Here is a 16,117-nt window from a genome sequence, read left to right as displayed (position 1 = left end):
AGGTCTCCACGCAGCCTTCTCTTCTCCAGTCTGAACAGCCCCAACTTTCTCAGCCGATCTTCATACGGGAGGTGCTCCAGTCCCCTGATCATTCTCGTGGCCCTCCTCTGGACTTGTTCCAACAGATCCATGTCCTTTTTATGTTGAGGACACCAGAACTGCACACAATACTCTAAGTGAGGTCTCATGAGAGCAGAATAAAGGAGCAGGATCACCTCCTTTGACCTGCTGGTCACGCTCCTTTTGATGCAGCCCAGGATACGGTTGGCTTTCTGGGCTGCAAGCGCACACTGAAGCCGGCTCATGTTCATTTTCTCATCGACCAGCACCCCCAAGTCCTTCTCCACAGGGCTGCTCTGAATCTCTTCTCTGCCCAGCCTGTAGCTGTGCCTGGGATTGCTCCGACCCAGGTGTAGGACCTTGCACTTGGCATGGTTAAACTTCATGAGGTTGGCATCAGCCCACCTCACAAGTGTGTCAAGGTCCCTCTGGATGCCATTCCTTCCCTCCAGCGTATCAACCGAACCACACAGCTTGGTGTCATCGGCAAACTTGCTGAGGGTGCACTCAATCCCACTGTCCATGTCAGGAACGAAGATGTTAAACAAGACCGGTTCCAACACCGATCCCTGAGGGACACCACTCGTAACTGGTCTCCAGCCGGACATTAAGCCGCTGACCACAACTCTTTGCGTGCAGCCATCCAGCCAGTTCTTTATCCACTGAGTGGTCCATTCATCAAATTGATGACTCTCCAATTTAGAGACGAGGATGTTGTGTGGGACAGTGTCGAACGCTTTACACAAATCCAGGTAGATGACATCAACTGCTCTACCGTTATCCATCAGTTCTGTAGCCCCATCATAAAAGGCCACCAAATTGGTCACGCAGGATTTCTCCTTGGTGAAGCCATGCTGGCTGTCACCAAGCACCTTGTTGTTTTTCATGTGCCTTAGCATGCCTTCCAGGAGAGTCTGCTCGAAGTCGTATTACTCAAACCCTAAAATGGTAAGTAGGCTATAAAAACCTACACTTACATCTACTGGTCTAAATACACCAGTGCTCACATCACCACTGCCTTTGGCAGATTCCTTGACCAAGCAGCAAGTTATATGGAAAACAGCCTTGTCATTCCTCCAAGTCAAAATTAAGGCTTACAGTAAGAAGACTCTGGGAACAAGCATATAGTGAATACAGATTTAATGCATCTTTTTTATCAGTGAAGTCTGCTCTATAAGATACCCTCAAATCAATGACTCCAGCTCTCTTCCTAAAACATTATATTTCTATTAACATTCCTGTTGTCAGTGTAATAGCAAGTCATTTAGTAAATGAAGATTCCCAAACCGTACAGAAATTTACAGCAATGACAATAAATATTCCTTACTCTTAATAGCTGAAGTTAAAGGCCTGCTTCTGCAGATCTTTATCCATGTGAATTATGGAATTAAAGGCAATCAGGCGCTATATCAAGGACTGGCAATCTGTACTACCACAGTATCAGATGACCTTGATTAACCAATGTTTAAACATAACCCTTCAAAAAAAAAAAAAGTAAGAAATCACTGCTTGCCTTGGACAAATGTAGTAGCGTAAGATAGGGCAATTACCTTAACACAGCTAAGAATGGTAGACAAAACAAAAGTGAGAAAAAATCCAAAATTCTTAGACTATCCTTCAGTGATACGCTTTTGGCACAGCATAGAAAAAGAAATGGATCTTTTCCAGACTGTACCTAACACAGTGCACTGTGTTAAGGAACAAGTTAAGGAACCAGACAACTTTATAGCCACTTGTTTAACGTTATCTGGGCATTTTATAATCTCAGTCATATAGATGGTTACTTACCACATTTAAGCTGAAGCTCTCCTAAGCAGCCATAAGCATCCATGAGTTTTTCATATTGTCCTTTAATTGCATCCTTTTCTTCTGGAGCTGAGAAACAAAACGAAAGGCAGCAAATCTTAGTTTTCCAGTCATTACAAAAGTTCCACATTGCTACTGCCTACACTAATGTTTTCCAGTTGATTTCACTCAGTAAATGCATTACAAAGGTAGGTCTGAAATGCTGTAGGAACACAGCAAGTAAAAAGTGATGGGACAGAAATGCATAGGACCTCCACATACCACCCTAGAGGAAAGAAGGATGCTCGCTACCTTTCCAAACAATGTGATTACTATTAATGTTCTTATTCTATGGTACAGATGTTACATCAGTTTCAGAATACATAAAGAAATATACAAGTACATGTAAACTTTACACCAATCTAAAATAAGTACAAAATATAATTTATCTGGTCATAAGCTAAAATATAATGTATCTTTCCTTGATGTACAAAAAGATGGTTTCTGCTTCCAGATTCTAACAGTCTAATTTCAGATAGAGCTGCAATTTTTATGCAAGGAAAATAATGTGATGTAGACATATCAGATGTTTTGATTTATATCCTACTGAAATCAGGTACGATTTCCACAGGGATTAAACATGTTTCAGTGAAGAATTAGCATGGCCAGACCTGTCACTGGCTACTTTAAAGTAAAACCAAAGTACTTCCTGAATGAGTAAGTCTCTGTTTTCTATGTATTTCCCAACAAGGAGAGAGGTTAACCTCATGAATGAGGAAAACAGCCTGTATCCTCAAATGTCCTTTTACTTTTGAACCACAGACAAATAGCAACATGGTACTTCAGAGTTTAGCTAATACTTTAAAATCTTATGCTCCTAATAAGCTTCAGCAGTTAAAAAAAATAAAAATAAATCTGAATTCTCTGGCATTAACTGCCTGCAATAGATGACAGAATAAAACAGAAAAGAAAGAAACAGACTTTCCTTTATAAGCCTCAAGAGGCAAGTAGCTCAGTGAGAAGCATGAAAACAAACAAATATCCTGTATATTGCTGACATTTTGAAGTGAAACGAAGGACAATTCCACTTGCAAAATTCCTTAGCAGAGGCAAGCCCCCAAAGGAAATCAAAACACATTTGTCTCAGTTCTTGCACCCATGACAACTAAGGAAGACTTGTTAATTTTTTTCTTAATTTTATTTTTGCTCTCAGACTTCCACAACTTATCTATTCTGCTTTCTTAGAAAACACTGAGTGAATCAGGAAAAACTAGTAAAATGTTGATGGCACACACACCAGAGAAACCAAACATAAGCAGTAGAACAATTGTTACTCTGGACAGTAATGATCTAAATATTCAGTAACAGCACTACTTAAGAGCTCAGACTCTGGAAGCTCAATTCTCTGGCACTTAAAACTTCAGCAAAACCAGTTTTTTGGTGGCTTCTGAACATGACACTGGCATGTATGGAAGCCACCAGTTTCCCAGGTCAAGCCAGTGGCATCACATGCACATCAGCTCCAGGCACGGGACTTTTCCAAATGCATGCACAAATAGCTGTGTTTTGTCAGCACTGGTACAGAAATATGCCATCATTCTGGGCAAATCATTTGACAGAACATTTGCCTGCACAGTCACATCAGTGACAACAAAGCTGCCTACAAGGACGCACAGGCTCCAAACACAAAGCTCCAGAAGAACTCTGGGCTGCATTGCCACTCTTTTTGGCTGGCTAACAACTTGCCAGTAACTTCTACCATATGGAAGATTCTGTTATTTATGATAGGGTTCATTTTGCTCCCTGAAGCAATTTGGTTTCAGAAACCAAAAAGTGACAATGAACTTTTCTCAATAACTCCAAAGATTCAGCACGCTTAAGACTTCACCCACAGATATTTTGAGAGGGAAGGAACATGCCTGTGGGTCACACACACAGAGAGGTCAGAATATTTTAGTGCATACAGACCACATCTATTTGGCAAAAAATAATATCCCTTTGTTATAGATACTGATGGAATTTGAAGTCCCCTGACCCATTACACTCCTTGGTGTTGCACAAACTCCCAAGATGCACCATGACCACCATCATTTGGCAAGGGCCAGGACAGGGGCCCCAGGCACCAGAGCTCAGGTAGCAGCTCCCACATGGTGCACCCCTCCATAAGGGCCCATCTGACCTGGGGCATGACTCCTCTGTGCTGCAGAGCCTCTAGCCACCAGGGCTCTATCTTGCTCCATGCCCTGTAGGTGTGCAATGAGGATACAGGCATCATCCCTGTAACACTGGGAGGCCTTTGCTGGATTCTGACAGACCCCAGCCAACTTTTTTTTTCCTTTTTGGAGGGGGTGATGGAGAAGGAGGAGGAAACCAGTATAAATAACAATACATAGAAAGGATGACTAGAGTGTGACTTTAAGAGGATATGATTTCAGAAGGCCTCAGCCAAGTTCATAGAATCATAAAATAGCTAGGGTTGGAAAGGACCTTAAGATCATCTAGTTCTAACCCCCTGCCATGGGCTGGGGTGCCTCACACTAAACCATGTCACCCAAGGTTCTGCCCAAGAAATGTTTATAAAATCTTAAAAATTTTTAATGAAATCTCAAAAAACTGCCATCAAAATCTGGTCTGAAACAGTGCTAGGACACAAGAGAATGACTAGACAGAGAACAAAACTAACTGATTCTGCAATGCCTTTCATAAAAACTCTTAAATGCAGAGGCAAGGCAATGAGAGCGGTATGCTTGAAAACTTAGGATGAGGATTGGAAGTTTAACTATACTCTGCTCACATGTAAAACCCTTCCTTTTTCAAGCCAGACAGCTTGAGATCCATGCATACATACATATATAGTTAATGAACAATACTGCTACAGAAGTAGATGAAACTCGTGAAAAAGTTTTCCACTTAGAGAACAAGTCAAGTTTGCAAATGCATAGTGCATTTGTTTACTACTTATTAATAACTATATGTAATTAAACAGCACACACAGTAATTACCAAACTCCATGAAAGCTCCCCATTAATATTCTTAGTAAACTTCCATTCTATTAAGCATATAATTGAGAATGCACCTTTCTGTAATAATTACAACTGTGTTGTGTTCGTAACAACTTTACCAACCTGCACTGTCTGCACTCCTCAAGTACCTAATACCAATTATGTAAAAACTCCTGATGTAAATTATATATAAAGCTGGCATGTTCGCTCAAAATTGTAACCCTTGCAAAATAAGAGGCACACAACAATTCAATGAAACTAAGCTTCAATAAACTCAACTAAAAGTGACATTTTTCCATGCATAAAATATTTTAGAGCTGATGAACACCACCGTGCATATATATACAACTTCACATGGCCTATCCAAGCGCAACTTCCTGCTTGTGAAAGCTGCAAATTCAATTTAATGGCTAGCAGGAAAAGCCAGACATACTGTCCAGCTGTACACAATTTCCTTTATTCAACCCTTCCTTAAGGCTGATTCTCCAGACTTAAGCAGGAACCAGCATGGCTCTCAAACATAGGGTACTCAGAAAAGTCAGTGACTGGAGTAAGAGGGCAGAAAGCTACCTTGGTTCCAGGTCCAACATTAAAGACAGACATAACAATACCTACAACTTACACATGAAATGGAAGAAAGAGCTCTTAAAGAAAAGAGTCTGGGACCAAATTACAGATTCTAGCTCTCCCCTCCGATTCTTAAGCCTGATTCTGGAAATAGACACCTGCTTAGCTGCAGGTAGTGATAAATATGTGTATTTCCATACCACACACATATTTGTCCACCTAAATACAAAACTAAAGCTAATTATAAACATTGAATGTACCTACAGCACAGAAACTGTATTTTGTATTAAAAAAAAAAAAAAGAAAAAGATAAGACAGGTAAATAATTGCCACTTCCTGGATTGTGTCCCTCCCCCTGCAAGGCTATACTCTGATTTCACTCAGCTGCATCAGAGAACTGCACACACCCTGCAACTGAAGCTGCACAGGAGGCACAGAGTTGCTCTGCTGAGTATACAAACACCTTAACTATATATAAGTTTGTCTCTAGTAAAGGTTTAATTCCCAGATCTGTGAGTGAAACCCACGGAAAAGCTTCTAAACGTTTTTCCAAAAACATGCACTTAGGATCCACCATAAGAGGTGCTCTAACATCCTGTAGTAAAAATAACTGCAGAATCAAAGTACTCAGGAAAAAAAAAAAAAAGGGAAAAGTTACGTGTACCTTTAGCTCTGCCCTTGAAAAACGTATTTTTATGCTGAATTTCAATAGCAGAGCATTCCTGTCAACATCATTTCACTAGGATTACTTCCTATAATAAAATAACTGTATTTCCAGCACTGTAGATTACATCAGTGACTACCTTGACAGCAGTTCAAAACTGGTTTCTTAGATTCCTTTTTTGTAACTCCACCACTTGATGATTCCCACTCGCTGCTGCCACTTGAACAAGGTTAAATTCAACATTTAAACTTGTAGTACAGAAGTATTATAGAAGCACTTGAACTTTCAAAAAAAGGGTAGCTGTCATGCCTGTTCAAGGGCAGAAATACTTAGTAATTATGGAAAAAGAATAATGAACAATGACTAAAATTTGTTCTTCGGCCTTCATCGTCCATCCATGATTATTTCTCTCAACAGTTCTCTCAACACGAGACTCCTGTTGCAAAACCACATAAACTGTTTGACAACTTAAGTGCTCCAGGTTTATGTATCTGCTTTTATTTAGTGTGGAAGTTGGCATAAGGCACAGTTGCAAAATTCCTCCTCACCACAGCTATGCAATTTTTAAAAAGACTTTATCTTAGAAATGGAAAATTAGACAGAGAAGCCAAAATTAACACAATCCTAGGGCTAGTACATCTGAAACCACACATATACAAAGTTTATGTTAACCTCCCACTGGAGTGCTCTATGGTTAGTAACAACCTAAATGCCAGTCAAACGAAACAGAATTCCTGTTGTTTCTATTCCCACCCTGGCTGCAGAGTTTGCTCTTCACAATTACTGTAAATTTACCATCATAATCCCTATTGCTGGTTATCCCTCCTTTTCTGGTCCTTTGCTGCAGTAACAGAAGAAACAAACAGGCTCAACTGGGTAAACTAGCTTTTCCTACAATATAGCAAGCAACACAGGCTGGAAAAGAGAAACCAAATTAAATAAAAGACAAAGTTATTAACATGGAGTGGCTGGATGCCAACGCATACATGATTATTATGGTTATCTCTAGTGGTGACACTGGACTTTCAAAAGGTAACACTGGACTCTCAAAGATCATAACAAACACGCTTTTACACTAGTCACCATACAGATCACTAGTTCAAAATTCTTCTAGTGTACATTTTAACAAAGGCTACATAAATTCTCTAATCTGATCTTTATCATGGCAGATCAAAATTTTTACACCATCAGAACTATCCTCATGAAAATCAGCTGCCGCCTCATGACCTTTTTGGCTTCCTTCATTCAAAAATCCTCAACACTAAAATGTCTTGCCATTGTGTATCATAGAAGATTCATCTCAGTGGACCTGGATACTGAGATGACATTGTGACTGACATTGTACAAACCATAACATACATAAACTTTGCAGTAAGAACTTTTAAATCTTCCCTTTCCTTTGCACTGCTTGAATACAGACTCCTACAACACCGATTAGTGGCATGATTACAGGAACAAGTATTACATGCAAAACAATTTAACAACCCAGCACAAGCACATGTTCCCTGCACTACTTTTTGCACCTTACGTCAGTTACCTCATTTTTCTGTGTCTGCCTCAACAGCAGCATTACATTAACTCACGGGTGGCAAGTATCAGAACACAAGATGAGACAACCCTTGGCACATCTACAACTTCCACTGCCTCAGGTGGGACTCGAGCGCCTCTGATAAGGCCCAGACGCTCAGGTAACCATATACAGTGCAAACGACATGGGCAGGCATGGCGCCACAGCAAGATGCCAGCTTTTCTTACGGGACATCAATCTCAAACCAAAACAATCCCAGCTGTGAAATTAATGTCTGTGCTGATGTGTAGCACCCGATACAGCTGAACAGAAATTTCTTGCCAAGAGGCACTGGGGCCCATCCCTTTAGCTGGACCCCCTCTGCAGTATTCTTGTACGAATCTGCAGTCAGTAAGACTCATGCAGGGCTGCAAAGTACAAGTCTTGCACGGGAAAGGTGTCCTGTGCCAAGACCCCACAGCCACCAGACAGGCGGGTGGCCTCTCCCGCTTTTTCCACCTGGCTGCTGCTGAGGAGGCTAAAGGCATCCAGAGCAGAGGAGAAGCCTGTCAGCCACCGATCAGGCCTGCGGATTGCACAGGGAGGAGATGCTGGCCAAACCTCCATGTGTAGCACGAGGTGACCGGGGGTCACCGCAAAACGGCAGCGAGCGGGCAGGCCTGGAGTGCCATGCTGGAAGCCGGGGTTTACAGTGAGGCGAGTTCCCTATGGCCTCTGTCCCACTGGACCCAGGTCTGCGCTCCCCCTTTCCTTTCACCAAGCCTCCGGGGAGAAAGTGTCCCATGTCCCTTGGACACCGGCCGCTGCCAGTACCCCGGCACCCCTCCGCAGGCACCAGCCGCGTACCCACCGCCACCAGCCGACTACCCACGGCCCGGCCTCCCCGCCACGCACAGCGCGGGATGCGAATCCCGGCCCGGGGCACTTACTGAGCGCCGCCACGGTGCCGGCCTCCAGCAACAGGCAGTCCTGGCGGGTGCGCGACTCCAGCAGAGCGCTCGGCCCCGGCTCCTGCTTCCAGAGCAGCCGCAGCCCTTTGCTCAGAGCCATGGGAGCCGCCGGTCGTAGTGAGGAAAGTGCAGGGTGGAGAAAAGATGCCACCCCTAACGCGGGTAGAGAAGGAGTCTCCGTCTCCTCAAGCGCTCGGAGCACGGCGCTCGGGGGGCCGCCAACAGCCCCGCGCCCCCACGGGAATTCCTCCGGGCTCGCGGTCTCCGGTTCCCGGCAGCCTGCTTCACCCGGCGGCGAGGACGCCCAGGGGGGCGGGCAGCACGGACAGCCGTGCCCCTTTCCCGGGAGCCGGCCACCTCAGCAGGCTCCAAGTGACTGCGTTCAAGCGGGGACGAGAGCGGGGAGTTCACGGCGGCCGTTTCGCCTCGTCTCCTGTGGCCCGGCCGCTGCTGCCTCCTCCCTGGGGAGCCCCCGGCTGCGGCCAGCGGCGCGGGGCGGGCACGACCTTCTCTTGGGCTCACCGGCTTTCTCCTCCCACCCACTCACCCCTGAAAACTTTCCTGAGTTAACTTTGTCCCCCTCGCTCCGCGGCTGCGGCTCCTCCTCCTCCGGGACAGGTACGAGCCGCCGGCGGGGCGACACCACCTGCCCTGCCCTGCCCGCGGTGAGGGGGAGGGGAGGGGAAGAGCCGCGGCTCGGCGGGGCACTGTGGGGACGGGCCGACTGGGCCCGAAGCCGCCGCTCCCCACTCTGTGTGGCCCGCGGCCGCTGAGGTGAAGCCCGCCGCCGAGCCCCCGACAGCGCGGCGAGGGGGTTCAGAGACCAGTCCCCCCCGCCTGGAGTCCCCGAAATGGCTTTCTCCGGCCGCGTGTCAGGGTGAGGCGGCTGCCGCCCGGGTTTACCCCAGGAGAGGCTGAGCTCCTCCCCGCTTCCTGTGGGGAGCGGCTGCCCGGGCGGGAGGCGGTTGAGTGATTCCCGCCGCCGCGGCTGCGAAGTCGAACCATAACCCAGCACTGCCAAGTCCACCACTAAATCATGTCCCTAAGCGCCACATCTCCATGCCTTGTAAGTACCTCCAGGCATGGTGACTCAACCGCTTCCCTGGGCAGCCTGTTCCAGTGCTTTCCATCATCATAGCCCAATTCCATTCATCTGCCCAGCAAAACTACATTGTCTGTACGTTAACCCAAAGATCGTTCTCTGACAACGCTGCTAGCACCAGCTGGAGCATTTGTCTCTGGAAATACCTCCGCTGTGCTACCCAGCTCTCTTTGTTAGAACCAAGGAAGGTTGAGGAGCAAGAGGATCACTAGGCTTTATTCAGACTAGTCTTTAAATAAGGCTTAATTGCAGTATCTGTTAAAGATTTGAGATGAAAATTGAGAGTCTTCTCCCTCAAACCACACTGTTCATCTTATGACTAACTGATCAAAAGGTGTTCAGACCAGAGAAAACTCTCTGTATTTTTTAGCAGAAAGTGCAGTCCTGTTTATACACAGGTAAATCAAGCACAATTCTAATTTGTTAATATTGTAGAATTACACTTTACGATTATATGTAGAGAAAACTGCAAAATTCAAAACACCCAAATTACCATCTGTCATTACTCTCTGACATAAACATGAAGAACAGCAGTCATGGCTGTGCTCTACCAGCTGGACTAGAAGTCGAAGGACTTGGGGGTGCTGGTCGATGAGAAAATGAACATGAGCCAGCTTCAGTGTGCGCTTGCAGCCCAGAAAGCCAACCGTATCCTGGGCTGCATCAAAAGGAGCGTGACCAGCAGGTCAAAGGAGGTGATCCTGTCCCTCTACTCTGCTTTCATGAAACCTCACTCGGAATGTTGTGTACAGTTCTGGTGTCCTCAACATAAAAAGGACATGGATCTGTTGCAACAAGTCCAGAGAAGGGCCACGAGAATGATCAGGGTACTGGAGCACCTCCTGTATGAAGACAGGCTGAGAAAGTTGGGGCTGTTCAGCCTGGAGAAGAGAAGGCTGCGTGGAGACCTCATAGCAGCCTTCCAGTATCTGAAGGGGGCTATAAGGATGCTGGGGAGGGACTCTTCATTAGGGACTGTAGTGATAGGACAAAGGGTAATGGGTTAAAACTTAAACAGGGGAAGTTTAGATTGGATATAAGGAGGGAATTCTTTCGTGTTAGGGTGGTGAGGCACTGGAATGGGTTGCCCAAAGAGATTGTGAATGCTCCGTCCCTGGCGGTGTTCAAGACCGGGCTGGACAAAGCCTTGGGTGACATGATTTAGTGTGAGGTGTCCCTGCCCATGGCAGGGGGGTTGGAACTTGATGATCTTAAGGTCCTTTCCAACCCTAACTATTCTATAATTCTATGATTCTAAATATAACAGTCCCTGCTCTCATTGAACTTCATGGAAACAAACTGAGAAGCAGGTATTGTCTTCCTGTCACACACCTCAGTTTTATTTATTTTACAACTAGTAGTAATTTGAAACTAGAAATTAATTTTAGTTATGTTTATGGTGTCTTCTTAAAATTTAGTAGGAAAAGTGGGATTGGTGTTTGCACTGGGCTTTTTATTTTTCCTCTGATCCTACTCATTAATACAGCATGTAGGGTGAGATAAAGAATGCTGGGCAATGTAAAAGGAATGACTCAGAAGCAGTAGAAATTAACTGAACAGGATGAAAAAAATGTGACGGAGCTCACAACTCAAAGTTTGGGGGTTTTAGAGGATGTAAGAAAGAGTGTGCATTAACCATTCTTGATTTTAAACAGAAGGGATGCCTTGCTTACAGCTATCCTATGGGAATGGTAGACCAAGAATCCATTTGTTTCTATCTTTGTCACCTTTCATCATGACCTCTTTCCTTAGAGAAAAGTGCTTATGTGAGATGAAACTCCAAAAGTATCACTTAAGCAATCCGAGCTGCTTAATACAGTTGTATCACATATGATTTTAAAAAGCTGTCCTGCATCATGCCCTCACATATCTTAAAATGATACAACCACTTTTTTGTGTCTTTACCTTTGAGGAATGATTCTTTATAGTCCTCTTTGAACTCCATCAGAAGAGTAAATTATCACTTGGAGGACACTGGTTTGTCATTCCCTGTTGCCTACGCTTTAGTAGTCTTTTTCCATTAGTGCTTTTCACTGCAAATTCCAAGAACACAAGATTTAGGATTGTTAATAAAAAACTGACTGTCAGATTTGTTGGGCAAAATTCTAGAGAAAGCACTGGTGCACCTGGGATAGTATTTTTTTTCAGCACCTCAAATCAATGTGAGAAGTTCAAGGTAGAAAACTGGAAACCTTTAGCAGTGTGTTTTCAGAGGCCTCTGGCTGCAAAACATCCACAGTGCAGGAAGATGCGTTTTTAAAGGTGTGATGTTGTGATTACTGAAAAAGCAGTAGGTCAGTTAATTAGACTTTTTGTCACAGGTCTGTTACCTTAGAAACACAAGACTGAGAAAGCAACTATCTGAAAATGGTAAAGATGAATGGTGAATAAAGCCATACACTTTAAAAACCTTCTCCACACAGAATGACATCCAGAGTGAGAGCACGGATAGGAACTTTTCTCCATATGTCATGAGGATGTGCAGAGATTTCCCTTGCCTCATTTTATGGTGCTCAAGATCCTTTCATCTGACCAAACTGACTATGATTTAATGCATTAAAGTCTATTTTTAAGGAAAAATGTTGAGATTGATAGATCATCTTCTAGTTGACATTTGGAGTTGAGCTGTCTTGCTCTGGAGCATCATGGAAACTGTTTAGGTCCCATAGTCATTTGAGGAGTCCCCCAGGTGAATTCACTCCCTTCCACAGCATCTGTATTCACCCAGGCCATACACACTCATAAACTCCTCTGCATTTTTTCATTCCATCCTCCTTTTTCAGTGGATTTTTCATTTAATCTTCTGCCTTGATAGTTTCATCATATTAGTTCATTTGCCTCTCTTCAGACTCCCATCTTCAGTTCTTCATCACTCTTTCTACCTCTGACCAGTCACAGATATTTTGCATTGCTTTTTAAATGTTCCCACGGCTAAATAGTGGGAGGTGATCTGATGTCTTCAACTGAGAAAAGCAATAGGTCTGTTGGCTATCTGTACTACTCTGTAATAGTGGGAGTATTTTGGAGAGTGGAATGCCTTGTCAGCAGTAGTGCTCCTTTGCTTTCCATTTTTTCTCATTCCAACTCCTTTTCCAGCTCCTGTCTTTATAGGAGGGGGTGGTGGTGGTGATGAGAACCTTCTCTCTTCCTCTCAGAAGGGGAGGAATCCTTATTATCCCATGTTTGTTGACTGAAGAACTATGTGAAATACGTTCAAACAAAATTGCAGCACCTGATATATTTGAGGGCCAGCCTTTACGGTAGGAGGATATAGCCTTCAGCTACTAAATAAAGTTTAGTTCCTGTTAACTCACCTGTGTCATGAACTGTGTTGATGTCCACACTATTTTTATATAGGTTTTTAAGTACAGTTCTTTTGCCACCATCAGAAATTCAGCTCTTAGCTCAGCTGTAGTGTCTTTTCTGAACAATCCTATCTTCTTCCAAGTCATTATTCAGTTCGGTCCACATTTCCTACCCCTTCCCCTCCCCAGCCCTTTTTTTTACCTCTTGGAGCATGCTATGCAGTGTAATGACTCCTGCTCCTAGATCTTGGGTACTGGGTATTTTACAGGGTCTGGATAACTGCCTTAGTGAAGAAGAGTCCTGCATGCTGATTTTAGCAGGTGGCATTGTATGTTTGCCTGGGGACTCAGAAGTGTAACAACAGGGGTGTTACAAAGCAGAGTTTAGCAGAACTGGCAAGAGTAGGGTGTATTTGGCTTAGATGGCTACCTGTCTTGGAGATAACTGCGTGAACCCCATAATCTTGACTTGAGGGTATAGAATGGGTGAATGTCCCTGTAGTATTACTTGTCTTTCTGTGCTATTGAGTGATCTCTGCAATCTGGGGCTCTTGTACAAAAAGCTTTGGTAATACACAGTAGAAACAAACAAAACATACCTGCCTGGGTCCAGTATTATGCTATTGCAAACAGTGGTAATTTTTTTAAGGTTTAAGATTAAATATAAAAGATTACTTATGACAGCATTTCCTGGGGATTTCTGGCCATGTGCACATGGCCTCAGTGGTCACAAATTCCTCAGGAAATGTGTGTGCCCACAAGGTCATTGAAAACAGTTTGGTTTTTTGCCTTTTATGAGAAACTTGTGACTTCAGTAACTAAAGGAGAAATAGGGGAAATACCTCAGCACAGCTTTTCCTGGACATAACATTCAAAACAACTAGTCACTGCTGCTAATACACAAAACTTTTAATTGTTTTCACATTTTCTAGTTAATAGTATGATAAATTTTATTTAAAGCTGAATTTGCCACAGAGAAGTACTTGCAACATTGGTAGGTTAAAGTGCTCAAAATGTTGCTCTGAAAGTAGCTGTAAATTTTTAATGTCACCTCTTACCCTCTCAGTGAAATTGAGAAAAGAGCTTTCTACTCTAGTTGGTTATGCTTGTCTTGACTGTGTGAAAAACTTTGTGTGCAGAAGACAGCTGGTACTTTGTTACAGAGATAGTCTGATATACTCTGAGCTGGGTCACAGTTTCTCTACAAGGTCAACACCATTTCCTTACAAATATTTCTGAAGAGCATGAGAAGCACGAGTGATAAATCAGTATGCTCTGTGTGTTCAGTCTGACCTTACCATGAGTGTAAGGCGAGTGATGCAGAGACATTTTCTTTGCTTAAGCCAGTGACAGAATTTTCAACCTTCCAACCCTGTTTACAACCTTTCTTGATGAACTCCCCTTATTCCTTGCCCTTGGGAACTGTGATCCTTATAACAGGAAAAAGAAACTTTTAATACTAATATTTCTCTATCATCAGTATTACCCTTTAAGCAATTATTTGGAAAGAAGAGGGGTGGGTTAATAAAGCAGACCTGAGCTTCCAGTTCAGTGGGACACTAAAACATATATCTAAGTGTATCAGTAACCTAAATATCACACAGCTCCCTGCTTGGGTGAGACTTCTTGAGTGAATAAATAATGCAGGATCAGCTGCTAAAGATGATTGGACTGGAAGCCAGCTGGCTTTAAGTTCAGACTGTCAGGGCCTATATAGCTGTAGGCTGTAGCTGCAGATTGGCAGAAGTTTGAGCTGTGAATTGAAGCTCTGAAGGTGTAGCAGGAGTAGCTGAGAGATGCTCTGGTAGAGTGCTGTTTTATAAATGCTGCTGCTGAGAAAAGGTGTTTGAAGTGTTGCTGGGAGGTCAGTGGAATTTCTCACCTCCTCTTCTACTTAGATTTTAACTGTGTGTGTGCTAAATGAAAGAGATGTAGCTAGAGAGGCAGATTGACTGCATTCACAGATATTAGTCGTTTCTTATGAAGGCTATTTTCAGTAACAGCTGCTGTTTTAAAGCTTAACTTCCTTCATCCCCAAACTATGTGCAGATGAGCAGTCAGACAGTGTTTATTTAGGCAGTAATAATGACCAGACGACCAGATAAAATTTCTATTCTTTCTTCCAGACTGACATGCTTATGGTTAGTTATAGGTATTCCTCTGTTATGTTCAAAGGACTAGGAAGCCACAGAGTTTTCCACTGCTTCTTGCCTCATTTTCTGGAACTCCTGATAGGAAAACCAAAATGCTTCATAAAATAGACAGTTCAAAATTAAACTGTACTGCTTAATATCTACACAGAGAGTGGTGCAGCATGTATGTTGGCACTTTTTATCAGTGAACATATGGCTTTTCTTATCTGGACAAATTGTGCACACCTGTGTTAAACATCAACAGTGAAAGCAGGGGTTTATGATTACAAGGATACGGTTTTGATGAGGTGGAAAAGGCTTCTTGTCCGTGAACCAACTGTAAAGAAAACTGTAGAAAAGGGCAATCCCAGATTGCCTGTTGTGGTGTTTCTCAAGGCCATAGTGGCTTCCATTGTCACAGCCAGGGTATTGGAAGATACTGCCTGGTGCAACGAATTCATTCTTACCTTCATTCTTAAGGAATAATTGAACTGCTCTGTAGATGAACAATAATTGTAAGAAGGAAGAATAGAGTTTTCCTGGTTGTTCAGAATTTGTGAGTTTCACTGTCTGTTGAGATGTTATGGCTAACCAGAAACAGATGAATACAAGAGTGGAAAATGCAAGTATACAACAGAAAGCTGATTATGATAGAGAAGGTGAACTGAAAGCTGAATAATTTAAAAGAATAAAAACCACCCTTGTATTTTTTAAACTAACCAAGTTGTAAAAAAATTGGAAAAGTTGATGAGAAAATGCAGTTAGTCAAGTCACAGCAGGGTTTTACATATATATATATATATACACAATTTTAATGGTGCAGTACACTTTATTTATTGAGGAAAATGTTAGCTTCTGAGCCCTCTTACTATGATTCATTTGTAAATAAATTCTGTTAACATAAGAATCTTTGGTTGTTTTGTCCTATTGGGTAATAGAGACTACACATGAGAAGAAAAAGGAGTATATGGAGTGGATGAGGGCTGTAATGAGACATTTAAAAATAAGGAGTGGGAAGAGAG

General features: G+C 43.2%; 1 protein-coding gene across 3 annotated transcripts in view; it reads right to left on the bottom strand.

Moving 5' to 3' along the window:
• Positions 1-8,808, bottom strand: part of SYNJ2 (synaptojanin 2) — a 70,957-nt gene extending 62,149 nt beyond the window's left edge. For 2 of the 3 annotated variants that reach the window (XM_061378231.1, XM_061378233.1), the window contains exons 1-2: positions 8,536-8,808; positions 1,849-1,935 (exon numbers count right to left, since the gene is read on the bottom strand). In XM_061378231.1, the coding sequence (XP_061234215.1) occupies positions 1,849-1,935; positions 8,536-8,656 (208 nt within the window). In that variant the 5' untranslated portion in view covers positions 8,657-8,808. The remainder of the gene's footprint in view (positions 1-1,848; positions 1,936-8,535) is intronic. The other variant, XM_061378234.1, reaches the window with a different exon arrangement.
• Between the last annotated feature and the right edge of the window lie 7,309 nt (positions 8,809-16,117).

This window comes from Neopsephotus bourkii, unplaced genomic scaffold, assembly GCF_033783945.1.
Source record: "Neopsephotus bourkii isolate Nb327-2 ecotype Australia unplaced genomic scaffold, CSIRO-AGI_Nbou_v1 NB_1765, whole genome shotgun sequence".
Taxonomy (NCBI): domain Eukaryota; kingdom Metazoa; phylum Chordata; class Aves; order Psittaciformes; family Psittacidae; genus Neopsephotus; species Neopsephotus bourkii.
Note: the sequence above shows the minus strand (reverse complement) of the source record. Positions and strands in the feature narration are given on the sequence as shown.